This window comes from Hemicordylus capensis, chromosome 2, assembly GCF_027244095.1.
Source record: "Hemicordylus capensis ecotype Gifberg chromosome 2, rHemCap1.1.pri, whole genome shotgun sequence".
NCBI classification, from domain to species: Eukaryota; Metazoa; Chordata; class Lepidosauria; order Squamata; family Cordylidae; genus Hemicordylus; species Hemicordylus capensis.
Window position 1 is genome coordinate 392,549,388 of NC_069658.1, and position 18,150 is coordinate 392,567,537.

Genomic DNA, 18,150 nt, shown 5'->3' on the forward strand with positions numbered 1-18,150 from the left:
AACATCAGCTGGTAAAAACTGTGGGTACTGCTCTTACTTTAAACTAGTTTTCACTGCCAGAACTGGCAGCAGAAGCTCCAATGTACCACCATTTGTCAGCACCCTTAAGAAGAAGAAAAAAACACACACAACTAACTGGGGATGCAGTGTGGATAAATGATTGATGCCATGAAAAATACTAACCCAGCCTGGCAAAATCTAGTATGGGTTATACATTTGTAGAGCTTGGAAAAAGAGGTCCTACCCTGAACCTCTGGTAATGGGCAGGAGCTAAGCGCCACTAGGAATATGCTTAAATCTTCCCTACTGAAATAAATCCATTAACTTTGGATGGGTTGTGCCCATGTATGTCAGTGCCATCTTATTTATGTATTTATTTTTATCTATGTAAACTGCTTTGAGAACATTGGTTGAAGAGCAGTATATAAATATTTGTTGTTATTATTCTAGCTGATTCACCCTCAATTTTTTATTTAATTCTTCCCCTACTATGTTCAGCAAGGAAGCTTTTTATGGTTGCTAAACTGAAGGGTATGTTTGATTACATACTAAATTGCTCTGATGGGAAAATGAACTTTTGGTCCCCATGTGACGTGAATGATACATTGTTGGCTGCTGAAAACAACACATAAATAGGCTGTGTGATAATAGGGTCCACAATCAATAGGAAGTACATCTTCTTTGAGTTGCCTGACACAAAGAACAAAGCAGATAAGAGAGTGTAAATATTTATGGAAACATTGAAGCTAGAAAAAAGAAGAAAAACTTCCTAAAGCCATTATGTAATATTGCAGAAATGATATTATTTCCAACCCAGAAGACTACTGATCACTGGAGAAAAAAGGTAATGTCCTTCAATGTTTGTCTTACTGACATATTTTTGTCTTGGAATTGTTCTCTTCTCGTCTCTGACATGGAGTTTTCTCCTTCCCCCTCCTGCAAGTTTCCTCTATACAAACACCTATGCAGGGCATGATGGGAGCTGGAGTCCAGTAACTGCAGGCGGGCCAAAGTTGTCCAGCCACACTCCAGGTCAGGGGTGTGATGGCCATCCTGAAGCTTGCTGGCTGTGACTGGACTTCAGTATCCATCACCCTATCATTCATCACAGCAGAGCATGATGAGATTTGGAGTCCAACACGAGCAGGCAGACCAAAATGCTAGTTTATAAGCATTTTCCAACTCTGATTAAGACAGTTACAAAGCTTCCATGATTAAAAGTGACATTTTCCTTTTCAACAGAACTAGCTGTGTTCTGCTGTACTTTTAACTTGACTGCTTCTAAGCTGATTAGTCTCAGCTAACAACATAGAGAAGTGTTTTATTGGCCTTTAATAGATTGTGATGCCAATTACTCTCCTTAGTTTCAGCCTAGAAGTTTTATTGTCCACTATCCTCCCCACTGGGCTCCTGCCTACTGACCAGAAGGCAAATGTGATATCTCTGCAGATCTCCGTGCCCTTGTTTATATGGTGCTATTTCCCATATCGTCTTCGTTAAATTTCCTTCTTCCCTATGATAGCCAGAGTTAGTTCATGAATCATGATGATGTATGAACATCTTCTTTCACAATCCTCATTTCAGAGCCTTCCAGTGTTCATAGTACAAGACCTACCATCTTCTCCGATTTCTGGACAGAATGTACAATGCACTCCAGGAGAGAACAGGTATGAGCATAAAGGTTCTTGATGGCAAAAGATGCTTAATTAGCCCAAACTTGGAATAAATATTCCAACCACTTTTGCAAAGAAATATGACATCATTGATGCTCAGGGATGTCATTAGGGGGTGGCCCATGGGGCTTGAGCCCTCCAATGAATGGCTTAGAGTCCCAAATCTCATCAGAAACCTCATTCTCAGCTGGGGGGCAGGCAATCACCTGTTTGAGCAGCAGTGATCATTTCTCACCTCTCTCCTCTCTAAAAGGTGCTGTGCTGGGGATGAAACAGATGCTTTTAGCCCCTAATACAGCACTTATCTCATCCAGTTTTTTTCTGAGGAGAAGTCATGTAATTATTCGGGGTGAGGGGCATGATTGAGGGCATGATCAAAAAGTGGGGCTGTGGACCTAAGCCCCAGATTTTTTTTTAGCCGTGCATCTGCTGATGTTCTTTACTGCTAGCTTATTATTCATGACATTTGAAGCCCCACTGCTGAAGTTTCATAATCCGTGCAATCAAAGTCTCTACCAGAAAATTTTACTTGTTTTCATTTACTGTGAGCCTGCTCTTACCACACTGTATTTCACCATATCAATTTTCTAGCCATCATGAGACCTCTCTACTGTCCTAGGTATCTCAGCAATGGTTCTTGAGCCTTGCAGGAGGGAAATAAGACATGCTGTGAGTTACTATAACTTTGGGATTCTCTGAGCTGTTCCTTTTATGCACAACATTTTGTACTTGTGCTCAGTGGGTTCCCCATGTTAGTAGTGAGGAAATATTTATTTATTTATTTTTACATTTTATATTGCGCTCTTCCTCCAAGGATCCCAGAGCAGTGTACCACATATACTTAAGTTTATCCTCACAACAACCCTGTGAAGTAGGTTAGGCTGAGAGAGAAGTGACTGGCCCAGAGTCACCCAACAAGTATCATGGCTGAATGGGGATTTGAACTCGGGTCTCCCCGGTCCTAGTCCAGCACTCTAACCACTACACCACGCTGGCTCTTATTTATACACACACACACACACACACACACACACACACACACACACACAGAGTATATATCTCTTAGGTGTACCTGTGTGGCAGCTCTCGCAACAGTTAGCAAGTAGCTGCCCAGATAGCAACAGAACCGGGGGAGAAAGTGGCAGTGAATGGTGTCAGTCAACCAAAGAAACCAGCAGCGGGTGGGAGGGAAGAAGGTGGTGGTGGTACCGGGGGGTGGGCCGGGAAGAAGGGGCAGTGGGAGGGGAAGAAGATGGCCAGTGGGGGGAGGGGACAAAAAAGCGGGCGCAGGGTGGGGGGAGAAAGCGGTGGCGGAGAACAAAAGACACAGATGCTCTGTGCCCTGCCCAGCTAGTTCTAAAGGATTGCTCTTAGCACTGCAGTAACATCTTTTGGCCACTAGAGGCATGAGGAGTTATGTTAATAGGTCTCTCTTGGTCAGCTAAGAGTCAGAACTGTTCAGTTGTTGCCTGTTTGGCTATGTTGTTCTATATCTCCCTCAGTATGTGATGTTTAGTTTCTTAATAAATCTTTATTTGTTTAACTGCTGTCTTCATATAATCTCTTGGACTAAACGTCTTTGCTACCAGATCATACTCTGCTGTGTGAGAATTATGTTTCTCCTCACACCCCTCAACACCCCAGAGGGCATATTTGCACCACCCTGAGTTATTTTGGCTTGGGTCCTGCTAAACCAGTACAGTCTACAACGGTTTCTGCCCAGTGTGCATAGAAAATTACTGACATTGCTGCTGAGCTAGTTCAGCTGGTTGCTCTAACCGCATCTTTCAGCTACCTGTCTTGCTTTTGGAAAGAGCACGCAATGTGGCAAGTACTTTCTCAGTCCCAGAATGCAGTGAGAGAAAGGGAATGAGCCAAGCATTTCATAGCTATCATGCTGCTTGTACACTTTTCTGGAAGCATTTTAGCCTCCAGCGGAAAAAGGCTATTGGGTGGCTGTAGAATTGTTGGTCTTTGGGTAGTATGGAAAAGAATGTAGAACGCTTCCTACCTTTTCTGTCTCTGCATTGAGTGCTTAGCAAATCTAAGACCAGTTCAGACTAGGGGTGTGCACGGAACCAGCTGGTCCAGTTCAGTCTGAGTACGGACCAGACCTGGACCGGGCCAGTTTGGTCCAGCACTCCCCCTAATCCCGCCGCCCCAGTTCAGTTCAGACCAGGGGGGTTGGAAACAATTTTTAAAAAATTGTTTTACTTAACCCCTTTGGGGGAGTTGTTGGAGACGGCGGGGTGTATGTGTCCATGGAGGTTTCCCCTCCCCCAGCCGGCCTATCTTCATGCTGCCACTGGCTGTTTGGGCAGCTCTTCAGCCCGTTCAGGCCTTCCCCCTCCGGCATGGCAGCCATTTTGGAGGCCGCCACACCTGTGCAATTTGCCTCTGCATGGCCTGGGTCATGCAGAGGCCAATTATGCAAGCACAGCAGCCTCCAAAATGGCCACTGCGCCAGAGGGGAAAAGCACAAACGGGCCGAAGAGCCAGCCGAACGGCCGGTGGCAGCATGATCCTCCGTGGACCCCCCCAATGCCGCCACCTCCAACAACTCCCCTGAAGGGGGTAAGTTTAAAAAAAACAACCATACACACCCAACAGTTGCGGGGTGTTCAGTCCGGGATCAGACCGAACAGGGGATGGTTCGGTTTGACCTCAAACAGTTGAACCAAACAGGTTCAACTTTGAACACCTGTTTGCACATCCCTAGTTCAGACATATATGCTGTCACTCAGTTACTGCAGCACCAGCTGATGATCTGCATGAATGTAATAGCCATTAGAGTTCTAACATCACAAAGGGCCCTTTCATATCAACCTGTTTAATACAACAGTTTTAGCTTACACATTCAGCTACAATCTATTGAGTCCTGAGTGATCAAGTAATGAGACCTCAAGAAGTGTATGTGCATGTGTGAATCAGCCCAGGAAGAACTGAGAGAGGATTCTTTTTCATGCTTTTGTTGGCATCAGCTGTTCTGAGGGTGATCATGTACCCCATCTTTTATAGTGGAAGGCCAGTTATGTTGTCCAAACATGGCATTCTTATGGTACATTTCAAACCAACTCTTCATCTGATCTTAGTCAGTGCTCAGTCTGTACATCCCATGATGATGTGAGGACTAGAATAATGAGGATAACATAATCTGTTGATACAAGCAATCCAAAAGCCTATCTGCAACTCTGGCCAGCTCCAGATGATTCCGAGACGAGCGCATGACCCAGTATTCTCTACCTTGTTGCTCCCTCCCAGCAAGGAAACACTTTGGAAAATCCAGATCTATGTCCTCAGCATCTTGGCTGAGAGCTTCTCTTAACTTGTGAGGCTGCACCGAAGCAAAAAGTCTGAGAGGTCAGTGCCTGAGGAAGAGAATTAGTAGCAGAATGGTATAGGGATCTCTTTTTGCTCCTTGTGCAAACACCTAATACAAGGAAACACCCAGAGCAGTCCAGCATGAACTCCCTCTTCTGGATTAGTTCCAAGCACAGAGAGTCTGTAACTAAAATAATACAGGATTCATCTCTGAGATTCTTGTTTGCAATCAGCATTTTGCAAGATGCTAAAATATCCTTCTCCGAACAATACAGAAAAGGTGTTGCTTTTAAATTCCCATAGGTATCTTGAGTGATTGGCACCTAGATCAAAGCTGGCACCCTCTATTTTTTTTCATCCTATTCTCAGCTCTGTAGTCTTGCCCAAAAAAACCTTGTTGTAACTTCACAAAGAAACCATTTGAATTCCACATTGGTTGCCTTTCAATGAAAGACACACCCTCATATTTTTCTGCTGAGCGGCACACCTTTTGACTCAAGTGCTTGGCATGTTTTGAATTCAGGTTTGAGATTAGGTGCATTTTTCCTGCACACCCACATCAGCCATATCACAGGCACGTTTGACTGCCAAATCCAAAAGGTGCTTAGGAGAATGTTTGTGCTGATATTGGCTGGATTTGATCCAGATAGTAAGAGGAAATGGCCATTGAGGTTTGCTTACATAGCTTGTGAAGAGGAACTTTAAATAAAGCTGCTTCCATACATGCAGCATCATGCATGAAGTGTCATGCAGATGTTTGCTTTGGTGTGAAGGTGTAGGTTTGGAAAATGTGCTGCAAATAGCTATTTATATAAAAATAGCTACATGTGCTGCAAATAGCTGCTTCTGGAGGGGGGATTTTCAGCATGAAAATGGCATGGAGGAAGTTTCCCCTCCCCTTGCGGGATGCTACATCCCCCAGGTTAGAATGTTTTTGCAGATAAAAGGACTATTCCGAGTCCATTTCTGGGTTTACAGCCCACCTATTCATGATGGGTCTAATGCAAGTGTCTATGAATTGTTAGTGTCGGAGATCTCTGGCTTGGGTAAGAACAGTTATTTTAAAAATTCAAAGGCTTTTTCTCATTTAAAAGAAACACCTTCCCTAAATAAAAGCATTCTTACAGTACCATTTTTGTCTTCTTATGTTACCACCTTTGCCTTCTTTACACTCCCTACTGTACTCGCAGTAGGAATGCTGGTGAGCTCCTTCAAGTTTGGGCTTGGAAAAGAATTTCAGAAATTTGAAAAATCAATATCAAAAATGAGGTGAGTTCTTCAAACCCATGAAATTATTCTCTATGTGGATCTCTTCCCTGTTCCTGCCAGCTGGCCACCCTCAAGCACCCTCCCCACTAACACCTAACTCCAGCACAATAACCCCTTTCCCTTTATGTTACTGGTCTCTGCAGCATAAAAACAGCGCTGCTGGATCAGGCCCATAGCCCACCTAGTACAGCATCCTGTTTCACCTAGTGGCCCACCAGATACCATTGGGAGCCTACAGGCAGGAGTTGAGGGCATGCCCTCTCTCCTGCTGTTACTCCCCTGCAACTGGTACTCAGAGGCATCCTGCCTTTGAGGCTAGAGGTGGCCTATAGCCCTCCAACTAGTAGCCATTGATAGACCTCTCCACCATGAAGTTATCCAAACCCCTCTTAAAGCCATCCAGGCTGTTGGCTGTCACCACATCTTGTGGCAGAGAATTCCACAAGCTGATGATGCATTCTATGAAAAAGTACTTCCGTTTGTTGGTCCTAAATTTCCCGGCAATCAATTTCATGGGATGACCCCTGATTCTAGTGGTATGCGAGAGGGAGAAAAATTTCTTATAGACCTCTATCATCTCTCCCAGCAGTCATCTTTTTTCTAAACTAAATAGTCCCAGGTGTTGTAGCCTTGCCTTATAAGGAAGGTGCTCTAGGCCACTGATCATCTTGGTTGCCTTCTTCTGTACCTTTCCCAGTTCTACAATGTCCTTCTTTAGATGAGGTGACCAGAATTGTATGCAGAACTCCAAGTGTGGTCGTACCATTTTTTTGTATAAGGGCATTATAATATTAGCAGTTTTATTTTCAACCTCCTTTCTAAAAATCCCTAGCATGGAACTGGCCTTTTTCACAGCTGCTGCACAATGAGTGGACACTTTCAACGAGCTGTCCACCACGACCCCAAGATCCCTCTCCTGGTCAGTCACCGACAACTCAGTATATACTTGGAAGCTGGGGGTTTTCATCCCAATGTGCATCATTTTACACTTGCCAACACTGAACCACATTTGCCATTTTGTTGCCCAGTCCCCCAATTTGGAGAGATCCTTTTGGAGTTCCTCACAATCTGTTGTGGATTTCACTACCCGAAAGAGATTGGTATCACCTGCAAATCTGACCACTTCACTGCTTCCCCCTACTTCTAGATCATTTATGAATAAATTAAAAAGCACCAGTCCCAGTACAGATCCCGGGGGGACCCCACTTCTTACTTTCCTCCATTGTGAAAACTCTCCATTTATACCTACCCTCTGTTTCCTGTCTTTCAACCAGTTAGCAATCCACACATGTACTTGTCCCTTTATCCCATGTCTGCTAAGTTTCCTCAGGAGTCTTTGATGAGGAACTTTGTCAAAAGCTTTTTGGAAGTCCGGGTATACTATGTCAGCTGGATCACTTTGATCCACACACTTGCTGACACTCTCAAAGAACTCCAAAAGGTTGGTGAGGCAAGATTTACCTTCGCAGAAGCCATGGTGGCTCACTCCCAGCAGGGCCTGTTCTTCTATGTGCTTTACAATTTTATCCTTGAGGATGCTTTCCATCAATTTGCCTGGAGCAAACGTTAAGCTAACCAGCCTGTAATTTCCCGGATCACCCCTGGATCCCTTTTTGAAAATTGGTGTTACATTTGCTACTTTCCAGTCCTCTAGAGCCTGATTGTAGGGGAAAGTTGTATATTTTTGCAAAGAGGTTGGCAATTTCACATTTGAGTTCTTTAAGGAATCTTGGATGGTTGCCGTCTGGTCCTGGCGTAGTTTTAGTCTTGAATTTTAGAACATCAACTCTTGTCACTTCTATCGGACTCAGCAAAGGGACCAGTGGTGGCAGCAATGGAGTGGGGCAATTTTTCTTCTTCTTTCCTTCCCTCATTCCCCTGGTGCAATGCAAAGCAATATGCCAAAGAAGCATGTGGCACAGAGTCTGGGTGGCTTTTTTCTGTCTCCTCTTCCTTTGTGTCCCAGTGTGCTGCTCCTTAGCCGCGACCCTTTAGGTTCTGTAGCCTTTCCATCACTATTGCAATGGCAGTAAAAATCTAAGAAGAAAAAACTCTCCCAGGTCCTGCACTGCCAATGCTTCTTCTGGCATGTTGCTTTGCAGCACACGAGAGCAGCAAGGCAGAAAATGGGGGGGGGGATTTCCTGCTCCCCATTCTGCCACTGCTCAAAATAGTGCACCCACAGAGCCCACCCTGCCGCAGCCCTGCTCTAACTGTACAGAGTTCTGTGCTTGTGCTGAAGGGGTTATGTGACTGCTTGAGCAAGACTCCCGCTTGCAATTCAAGTCGAGCTTATCGTTCCAATAACAAGCTTCCAAAAATCATGTTGGGGACCTTCTCTGAATCTGAAGTGTGAACAGAATGCTGCTAGAATGTCTGGCCTTCCAGTCCCCGTGGATTTTCAAGTATCTTTGATTTTATATATCAACAAAAATAATTGAAGCCATCCAGCAGCACCACAAAGGACATGGAGGAACCTTTCATTGGCAATGGGTGGCTTTTAAATTGGGTGTTTAGGGCAGGCTACACCTTGACCCTCTGGAGCATGGATAAAAAAGAGGCACAGCTCTTGGTAAATCAGAATAAACTAGCTGACCTGGCACAGAGCATCTGCGCCCCTAGTTCTCCCTGTCTCTCCTCCTCATCTTCATTTCTCTCTCCTTTGCCCGTTCTCCCTCGGCAGCCAGGCTGCTTCTGCTTGCCGGCTTCCCCTCTACGGCCACTGGCCAGCCTGATGGAGGCTGCTTCCTCACTGCAGCTGCCACCAGGCCGGCTGGCAGCTGTGCAGGGGAAGTGACCACCACCAGGGCAGCAGCCTGGCTGCTGAGGGAGAACGGGCAGTGGGGAGGAGATCAGATCAGAACTCTCTCTCTTTTGGTCAAAAAGCAGCTGCAAGTTGGGCTCCTGGCACATGGGGAAGAAGAAAGGAAGGTTTAGCACTTTCCCTTGCCCATTTCCCTCCTGGAAATGCGCCGCCCCATAGCTATTTGCAGCAAATTACTTTGCAGTCCTGGAGAAGCACTCCCTCCCCAGTGCTTGAACTGCTGGGGACAAGGTTGAGGTAATGAAATCCATAACCCAGCAACACCACCAATTTTTGACAAATAATGGTCCCTTATAGCCTTCTCAAAGCAGTAGCTAAGGAAGCTGTCACAAAAGGTAGAGCCCCCTGAAATCTGAGCATTGTCCATCCCCTCTTCCTTGCCTCCTTTTTTGGGATAAAAATAATTTGGTGCATGGTGCAGTTCTGCAGCTTCTCCGTTTTAAAAATTGTGATAACCTGAGCCTAGAATCCAATGAAGGGTATTATGACAAAACTTAAAACTAGGGCAACAAAGGAAAGGAACTCCAAAGGAAAAGATTGTTTTAAGCCAGATGCCTCTGTGGGGCTCACAAGCAGGGCTTGAAGGCAGCAAAAACCCTCCCCTGTGGCCAGCACTTGAAAATTTTCCACACCCGGCTTTTAGTTCACATCTCCTCCAGAATGGAAGTGTGTGTTCACATAATGGCCAAATTTACTCTGAAGTCCCTGCGAGCTATCAAGGAGCACTTCACACACAGTTCAGGTTTTTCATCATGCATTAGAATGTAGCCTGATTTATATCCGGGGTTAGTAATCCACTTTTTGCACTGATTTTTTGGGGGAGAGCAACTTCAAACTCGCAGTAAAGCCTCACAGAAAACCCACGGTAAAGCCTGCTGTATGGGAAAGCTCCTGGGAGTTATTCACACATGGCTTCATGCTGCGGGGTAAATGTTGAGTGAAGCCACTTCAAACTACACTCGTGGCATTGAGGGAAGCAACCCCTCCCATCTGCTCTCAGATTTTGTTTCAAAAAGTTCACATGGCAGGCGTCCGTGTTTTCTTTCTAGCCAATGGGGGTGGAAAGGAGCGGGAGAGAGAGCTTCCTAAAGAGCGATATACGCATTTCTAAAGAGAACATCCCTCTTATCATACTAATGATTCTAGTCAGTGCCTCTCCCTATTTGCTCCCGCGTTTTCAGAAAAAGTAGCTTAAAACCAGAATTTCAAAAATCCGGAAATACATCGAGATAAGCTAGAATTAACTTATCTCAAAGCCCAATTTGTGTGTGGAGTGAGTCCAAGAATCTTGAAGGGACTTCGGGGTATGTTTGGCCAGTGTGTGGATGCACACACTCTCCTCTGAAGTAGATTTGGGGTAGAAGCCCTGTGTGTAAAGCCTCCTGGTATTCACAGCTATACTGCTGCTAAAGATGGGTCTTGCTGGTACAGAGAGTCAGCATGGAAACAGCTGCTCCCAATTGCCGATGCATAGATGTTGTGGGGGAGAGGTTAATGAGCTTTGGGGGTCAGTGGTGAAGGCCAAAGCAACAGGAGGAGAACCAACCTCTGGATGCACAGAAACTATGGAAAGTATTGAAAAGGTTCTGCATGTCTTGAGATTACTGTTTATTGGGGCTCAAGAGCTTCCTGCATGAATGCTAGTGCAAGGGCTGACAAGCCCACTCATAGTTTCTCATATATATATTTCTCCTAGGTGTGCCTTGGAATGTGCATCCCAGCACCCAGCTGATTGGCTGGGCGGCGGACAGGCCTGATTGGCTGAGGCACACCCAGGAGGATTGGTCGCTGCGGCAGGCCTGGCCGCAGAGGCCAGAGGCAGCGGCGGGCCCAGCCCAGCTGCAGAGGCAAGGCCTGGGGTGGAGGAGAAAGTGGGGGGTGGGGTGGGGCAGAAGTGGCAGTGGGGAGGAGAGGCGGCTGGGCCTGGAAGTGGAGACTGGGGCAGAAGGGGGGGGGAGAGGTAACCGCCGGCCCCAAAGAGCACACAGATGCTCTGTGCGGGGTTGGCTAGTTATAATTGAAAAGCTCCTCCTTTTAAAATCAATCAATACTCATTCTAAATTGTGAAGGAAATACAGGTCAGAGCTGATCAGCTAGTAGTTCTGTGTGTCTGAGTTGGCTCTGAATTTGTGTTTTTCAAATACCAAATAGCAAATGGCTGTTGAAAAGCAGTCTATGATTGCATTGAGGCAGGGGTCTGCTGGTCAAAGAAAAATAGACTGGCAGCAGCGGCTTCTCTGAGGTTGCAGGCAGGAATCTCTCTCAGCCCTATCTTGGAGATGCTGCCAGGGAGGGAACTTGGAACCTTCTGCTCTTCCCAGAGTGGCGGCTCCATCCCCTGAGGGGAATATCCTGCAGTGCTCACACTTCTAGTCTCCCACCCATAGACCTGGCTTAGCTAAGGGGACAAGTCATGCTTGCTACCACAAGACCAGCTATCTGAAGGAGTTCTTTGGACCCCAGCCACAAACTTTCTAATATACCAGCAAGTATCACTTCCCCATTGGTATGTTTCCCAGACTGTGGGGAACACCTATATCAGGCAGCAGTAATTTAGGAAGGTGCTGAAAGGCATCACCTCATACTGCGCGGGAGGAGGCAATGGGAAACCCCTCCTGTATTCTACCAAAGGAAAACCACAGGGCTCTGTGGGCGCCAGGAATTGCCACTGACTCGACGGCATACTTTACCTATCAGTTAATACGCTGATTTTTCTGTATGTCTCATCCATTCACTGAGGTGCTGATACTTATTTCTTATATTTGTCAGGATGGCTTTATGGGTTCCTTTTCTCTGTGAAGATAACTCCATGTAGGAAATATCTCACACGCCCCACTCCTCCCGCTCTGATAATGATGATGATAATAATCTTTAAATCCTTACTGGAGACCTTTCTTTCCCACCGGGCATTTGCCCTGTAGTTTACTTCCCCCCCCTTTCCATTATCTATTTTAGTTTGCTATTTTTAATGTAATTTTGATTATAATTTTTAATGTTACCTTATTTACATGTCATTGTACACCACCCAGAGTCTTTAGAGTGGGTGGTATATTAAATGCTTCAAATAAAGAAATAAAGGAATGAAATGCAAAACAATTGTTTTTCTACCAGGAATTCAAGGGCTGCTGCTGTCCATGCAAACCACATTACAATATATACATTATTTCCAACACAGGGATTATCTTTGGGTATGAAATGGTAACATATGAAATGGTTGTCAGAAACCAAGTCAGTATAGCTGAGTATGTCTCTGCTTGTCCAGACACATTCTTCAGAGTACCAGGGTGGGTCTTCCACTCTCCCTCTAGGCCTTTACTCATTCAATCTAAACTGGTTTTTCTAGTCATTTTCCCCCCCACAAGACCAGTTTCCCTCTCCACTCTTGATCACCTGCAGCTTGGGGAGGAGCCATCCAGGTTCTGCTTTTAGCAATCTGCAGACATTCTCAACCTTTTGCTTATCATACCATCTCAACAGACTACAGCAGGCAGAGGCAGCTGAAACCTCTCACCCACCCCTTCCTTCAGGAGGCTTCTGGACGCCAAGAGAGGGGAGCTTCAAGTCCATCAGAGATCATGTTCAAAGGGGTGGGCAAAAGCTCGCCAAGCAGAAGCTCCCCAAGCAAAGGATCCCCAGCCAAGCAAGCCAAGTAAGTCAACTTTTGAAGAGAGTCTGCCTTTAGAATTTGCAGAATTGGAGGACTAGGGGAAGTGTGGGTGTGTGGCAGGCATCTCTAAGCAGGAAGTACCAGCATCAAGGGAGAACTTGGACTGCCCATGGAAGTTCCATTCCAAGGGAAGCATAAGTGGCCTTTGTGGACAGAAGGTGCTAGAGGAATCTGTGCTAGCTGTTCTTCTTTGTAGCAGTCTTCCTGTTCCTGTGTAATAAAAGCAGCTCCTCTTCCTTCTGCTCAGTATGCCAAACCTCTCTGAATGCAAGTGAAATGATGAAAGTCTCTGGCTGTTGAAAGTGTGATCTGGTTTGAGAGCATAACATGACAGCTAAACTCTGACTCAACACAAGTGCCCAGAGTCCTTTGAGAAACCTCTGTCTTTCAGTTACCCTATGAGATCTTTCTTCCTTGCAGTGATATGGAAATTGTTAAGTGCTTGCATGCTGCAGCAGCAGCAGCAATAAAGGGGATCTTGATAGCTAAAAGCAAAAGAGTCTTGGAAAAATTATTTAAATGTGATTGTTCCACATAAGCAGTGGTTCCCCACCAGGGTTCCTCCAGATGATGCTGAACTACAACTCCCCTCATTCCCAGCTACAATTTATTGTGGCTGGGGCTGATGGGAGTTGTAGTTCAGCAACATCTGGAGGAACCCTGGTGGGGAACCACTGGTCTAGAGGAAGAGTCTTGTGATTGTCTGTCGTTGAATCCAGTGATAGATGAAGCCCACAAAGAAATGTTGCTTTCATGTTTTAAAAAGGCTCTAGTCCACTTGGTTGGGAGAGGTGTTTGTAAATCTGTAGACAGCATCTGTTGACAAAAGGGTTACTGGAGAACAAATAATCTATAGGGTTATTGGAGAACATTCAGAGTGCAATCTCTGCCTTTCATCTCCATAGTCCCACCAACAATATGCACAAATACTGCATTAGTAATGTATTAGGAAAATAAAGGCAATCTGTACAACAGGTTTAGGAACATAGGAAGCTGCCATATACCGAGTCAGACCATTGGTCTATCTAGCTCAGTATTGTCTTCACAAGACTGGCAGCGGCTTCTCCAAGGTAGGTTGCAGGCAGGAATCTCTCTCAGCCCTATCTTAGAGATGCTTCCAGGGAGGGAACTTGGAATCTAGATGCTCTTCCCAGAGCGGCTCCATCCCTTAAGGGGCATATCTGACAGTGCTCACACATGTAGTCTCCCATTCATATGCAGCCAGGTGAACCCTGCTTAGCTAAGGGAACAAGTCATGCTTGCTACCACAAGACCAGCTCCCAGTTTTGCACAATTTATTTTAGTTCAGTTAGAAGTTTTCTGGCTGCAGTTTTTTTAGTACAAAGAACCAGGTACACCTGACCCCCTGAAGTGTAGGAGAATCTCAGCCAACTATCTCATTGCCTTCATTACTCAGTGCCATGTTTCTCTTCTCCCTGGCCCTTTAATAGAATACCTTAGAGAAGTGTGTGATTCCTCTTGTGTGCATAATGCAGGTGAGGCCGTGTTCAAGTTAGCGAAACAACTGTCCAGAATGGAAGAGATCTATATATATTAAACTGAGATTTTGGTTTGAAAGGCAGGATATCAAATTGAATGAATGAATGAACTAGTTGGCAGATATTAGTGTCAAGAATTGGCCCCTTGGTATACAGAAGAACTATGGGGGCTGAAGCAGCAAGTACACAACTAGAGCACAAGTGGAGAAAAACCCAATTCGAATCCAACAGATTATTACATAGAGCACATTTGAAGATCTATGCTCAGGCAATATGTGTGGCAAAGAAGCAATTATTTGCTGCCCATACCATGTCCACAGGTTCATGTCCAGCAGAGTTGCTCAGGCTTTTGAAGAGGGTAGTGCATGCCCCTCCCCCCTTGAATCAGTACTTGGAACCAACAATTACTTCTTGTGACGTTTTAAATGAGTGTGGACAAAATCTCTTCTATTTGGGCCGACTTAGATTCAAACTCCACAATTGTCACAGTGTCTGATGCCAAGGTGTGCAGCAGCTCCTCTTATGTGGTGACCCTAGGTCAGTTTGTTTGTTTGACTCCTGAGGATGTAGACACATTGCTTGGAATAGTGTGGCCTACCACCTGCTGTCTTGAGCCTTGCCTGACATGGCTTATACTATCGGGCAGGGAGGCTGTTATAGAGGGCCTGGTAGAGATTATAAATGCTTCTCTGAGGGAAGGCAGGATGCCTCCTTGTCTTAAGGAGGCAATCATTAGACCATTTTTGAAGAAGCCTGCCTTGGATCCCTCAGAGTTAAGCAACTACAGGCCTGTCTCCAACCTTCCATGGCTGGGCAAGGTGATTGAGAGGGTGGTGGCCTCCCAGCTCCAGACAGTCTTGGATAAAACTGATTACCTAGACCCATTTCAGACTGGCTTTCGGGCAGGCTGTGAGGTGGAGATTGCCTTGGTCAGCCTGATGGATTATCTCCAACTGGGAATTGACAGGGAGTGTTACTCCCTTGGTCCTTTTGGATCTCTTGGCAGCCTTCGATACTATCAACCATAGTATCCTTCTGGAACATCTGAGGGGATTGGGAGTGGGAGGCACTGCCTTGTGGTGGTTCCACTTCTACTTCACGGGCAGATTCCAGATCGTGTCCCTGGGAGACTGTTCTTCAAAATCTGAACTTTTGTATGGTGTCCCTCAAGGCTCCATTTTGTTTAACATCTACATGAAGCTGCTGGGAGAGATCATCAGGAGATTTAGGGAGGTTATGCCTTCTCCTGATGTGGTTGACATGGCGAAATAGATTTGGGTGTCATCAGCATATTTATTTATTGATAACAATATGCTGATGACACCCAAATCTATTTCTCCATGTCAACCTCATCATGAGAAGGCATAAGCTCCCTAAATGCCTGCCTGGAAGCAGTGATGGGCTGGATGAGGGATAACAAGCTGAGGCTGAATCCAGATAAGACAGAGAAACTTATTGTGTGGGTCAGAACTCGGGAGACAATTTTTATCTGCCCACTCTGGATGGGGTCACACTTCCCCAAAAGGAACAGATCAGCAGTCTGGGAGTGCTTCTGGATCCACAGCTTTCCCTGGTGTCCCAGGTTGCGGCAGTGGCCAGAGGTATTTTCTATTAGCTTTGGCTGATATGCCAGCTACATCCATTTCTTGAGATGAACGACCTCAGAGCAGTGATACATATGCTGGTAACCTCTAGGCTGGATTACTGCAATGCACTCTATGTGGGGCTGCTTTTGTACATAGTCCACAAACTGCAGTTGGTCCAGAATGCGGCAGCCAAGTTGGTCTCTGGGTCATCTCAGAGAGACCATATTACTCCTGTGTTGAAAAAGCTACACTGGTGCTAATAAGTTTCTGGGCAAAATACAAGGTGCTGGTTATTACCTGTAAAGCCCTACACAGCTTAGGCCCTGGGTACTGAAGAGAATTACTTCTTCTCCATGAGCCCCATCACCTGTTGAGATCATCTGTTCATCTATGTCTCAGGGACAGGTCTTCTCTATTGCTGCCCCTGAGTTTTGGAATGCGCTTCCAGTTGAACTAAGAGCCTCCTCATCTCTGGCAACTTAAAAAAAAATCACTGAAGACATATTTGTTCACCCAAGCTTTTAATTAGATTTATAGTTTTAATACTTTTAATGTTGGGTTTTAAATAATTTCAATGTTGTAATTTGTATTGTTTTTGCTGTATACCACACAGAGACATAGGTTTTGGGCGGTGTATACATATGTTTAAATAAATAAATAAAAAGAAAGAAAGAAAAATGTTGGTGAAGAAGAGTTTTCAGATCCATGAATTCCATCTAGCAATAAAGTTTCACTGCTCAGCTAACATAAAGACCAAGAAGGAAGTCTTACAAATGTCTAGCTAGTCAGGACTCCGTTGAAGATTGCAAAGCCTTAAAAATACAAGAGGAGGCTAACATGTTAAAACCAATTGCCCTTTCAGTTCAGTGTCCTATGTCTGTCTGAAAACCTTTCTAGATTCTGAAAACTGAATGTTAGTGTTATACTTGTGCTGCTAACCATAGTGTGGCACCAGTAGTGTGAGCTTCAATCCCATGGAATGGATGATTCCTGTGAGTAGAATAGCTTTGTTATGTTATGAAACTCACTAGGTGACTAGTCACTCACTCTCACCATATAACGTACCTCAAAGGACTCTTGAGGGATAAAGGGGGGGAAGAAACACATATTCTGCCTTGAGTTTCTTGGAGGAAAGTTGGGGTTTAAATATTATAACCACCTGCAGTTTGCCACATGGGGAATGCATTCCAGCATGGGGGTGGAGAATGTCTAGTGATGTACCTAGAGCTGCCAACAAACTCTGACCGAAGCTGCTTTGAGAGAGCTCTCCCTCCCCGCTGCCCAATGATGTTCACATTATCAAGCCATTAACATGTCCAGGACTGTTTTCAATAGTCTGCTGGAGAGTGAGATTGATTCCTGGAGGCTCCTGGCCAATCCTGGAGGGTTGGCAACCCTAAATGGTTCTATGAATCGCGTGGTTCTATGAATTATCTCAGTACGAAAGAGCTTTGCCTTGTTGCTGGAAGAATTCTAGTGGACAAAACTGATCATATTGTCAGAGTGTTTCTAAAAGGGTGTGTTTTACCTAGCTGCTGCTGCCCCTGTGACTTTCTTATTCTCTTCAGTCTTTCCTCTCTGATGCTTATTCCACCAATTGAGAACACATTTTAAATTGTCTTCCCTGAAAATTACATTGTTAACTGAAGTTAAAGGTGTGTTGGAGAAGAAGGTGGCAATGGTAGGAGCAAAAGGTGTATAGTACAATTCGCACTTATGCTGCCAAATCAAACGTCCAGACAGAAAGGAACGTTCTGGAACTGTGACTTTTGAAAGATGGAAGATTAGATATGTAAAATAGAGCTGTGATGCTCCAGAACAAACGAAAGCCATTTAAAAATAAAGGATGTCCCCAAGGGTCAAGAAATGTTGGCTCACTTCACCCGTCAGACAAAAATATTTTATTCGTAAGATGGTTCCTCGAGTTATGTTGGTACATTACTCATCAGGATATTTTTCATTCAGCAGGCATCATTTTTTTACTTGTCACAGACTAGTAGACTAGTGGATTTCCTGAGCTCTGGATGTCTCTTGAAATGTATAGTATCTAGTATATAATGAGAACAGAGATACTCTGGCGTGTGATTTAGGAGCCACCTGAGTGTATCTTGATACAGAAGGGCTGGATATATATGTTGCTAACAGCTAAAGTTTTTGTGTCAAGCCAGTTCACATATTCTGGATGCTATTGCTTATTCTCCCACAGTAATACTGCTTGTACCTTCTAAATGCCTCATAAATATTAACTAAAATAAGTCTGTTAGCTGCCAGGTCAGACTTTCAGACACCACTAGACTTGATGGTGATTTGC

General features: G+C 45.0%; 1 protein-coding gene across 4 annotated transcripts in view; it reads left to right on the top strand.

Annotated features, from left to right (window-relative positions):
- Nucleotides 1-676: 676 nt before the first annotated feature.
- The window catches only part of EVPL (envoplakin), a 73,040-nt gene continuing 55,566 nt past the window's right edge, over nt 677-18,150 (top strand). Inside the window, exons 1-3 of one of the 4 annotated variants that reach the window (XM_053299353.1) lie at nt 707-844; nt 1,585-1,667; nt 6,185-6,263. In XM_053299353.1, coding sequence (XP_053155328.1) covers nt 1,640-1,667; nt 6,185-6,263 — 107 coding nt within the window. In that variant the 5' untranslated portion in view covers nt 707-844; nt 1,585-1,639. Of the gene's footprint in view, nt 845-1,584; nt 1,668-6,184; nt 6,264-12,564; nt 12,737-18,150 lie in introns of those variants that run through there. The other 3 variants (XM_053299351.1, XM_053299352.1, XM_053299354.1) reach the window with 3 other exon arrangements.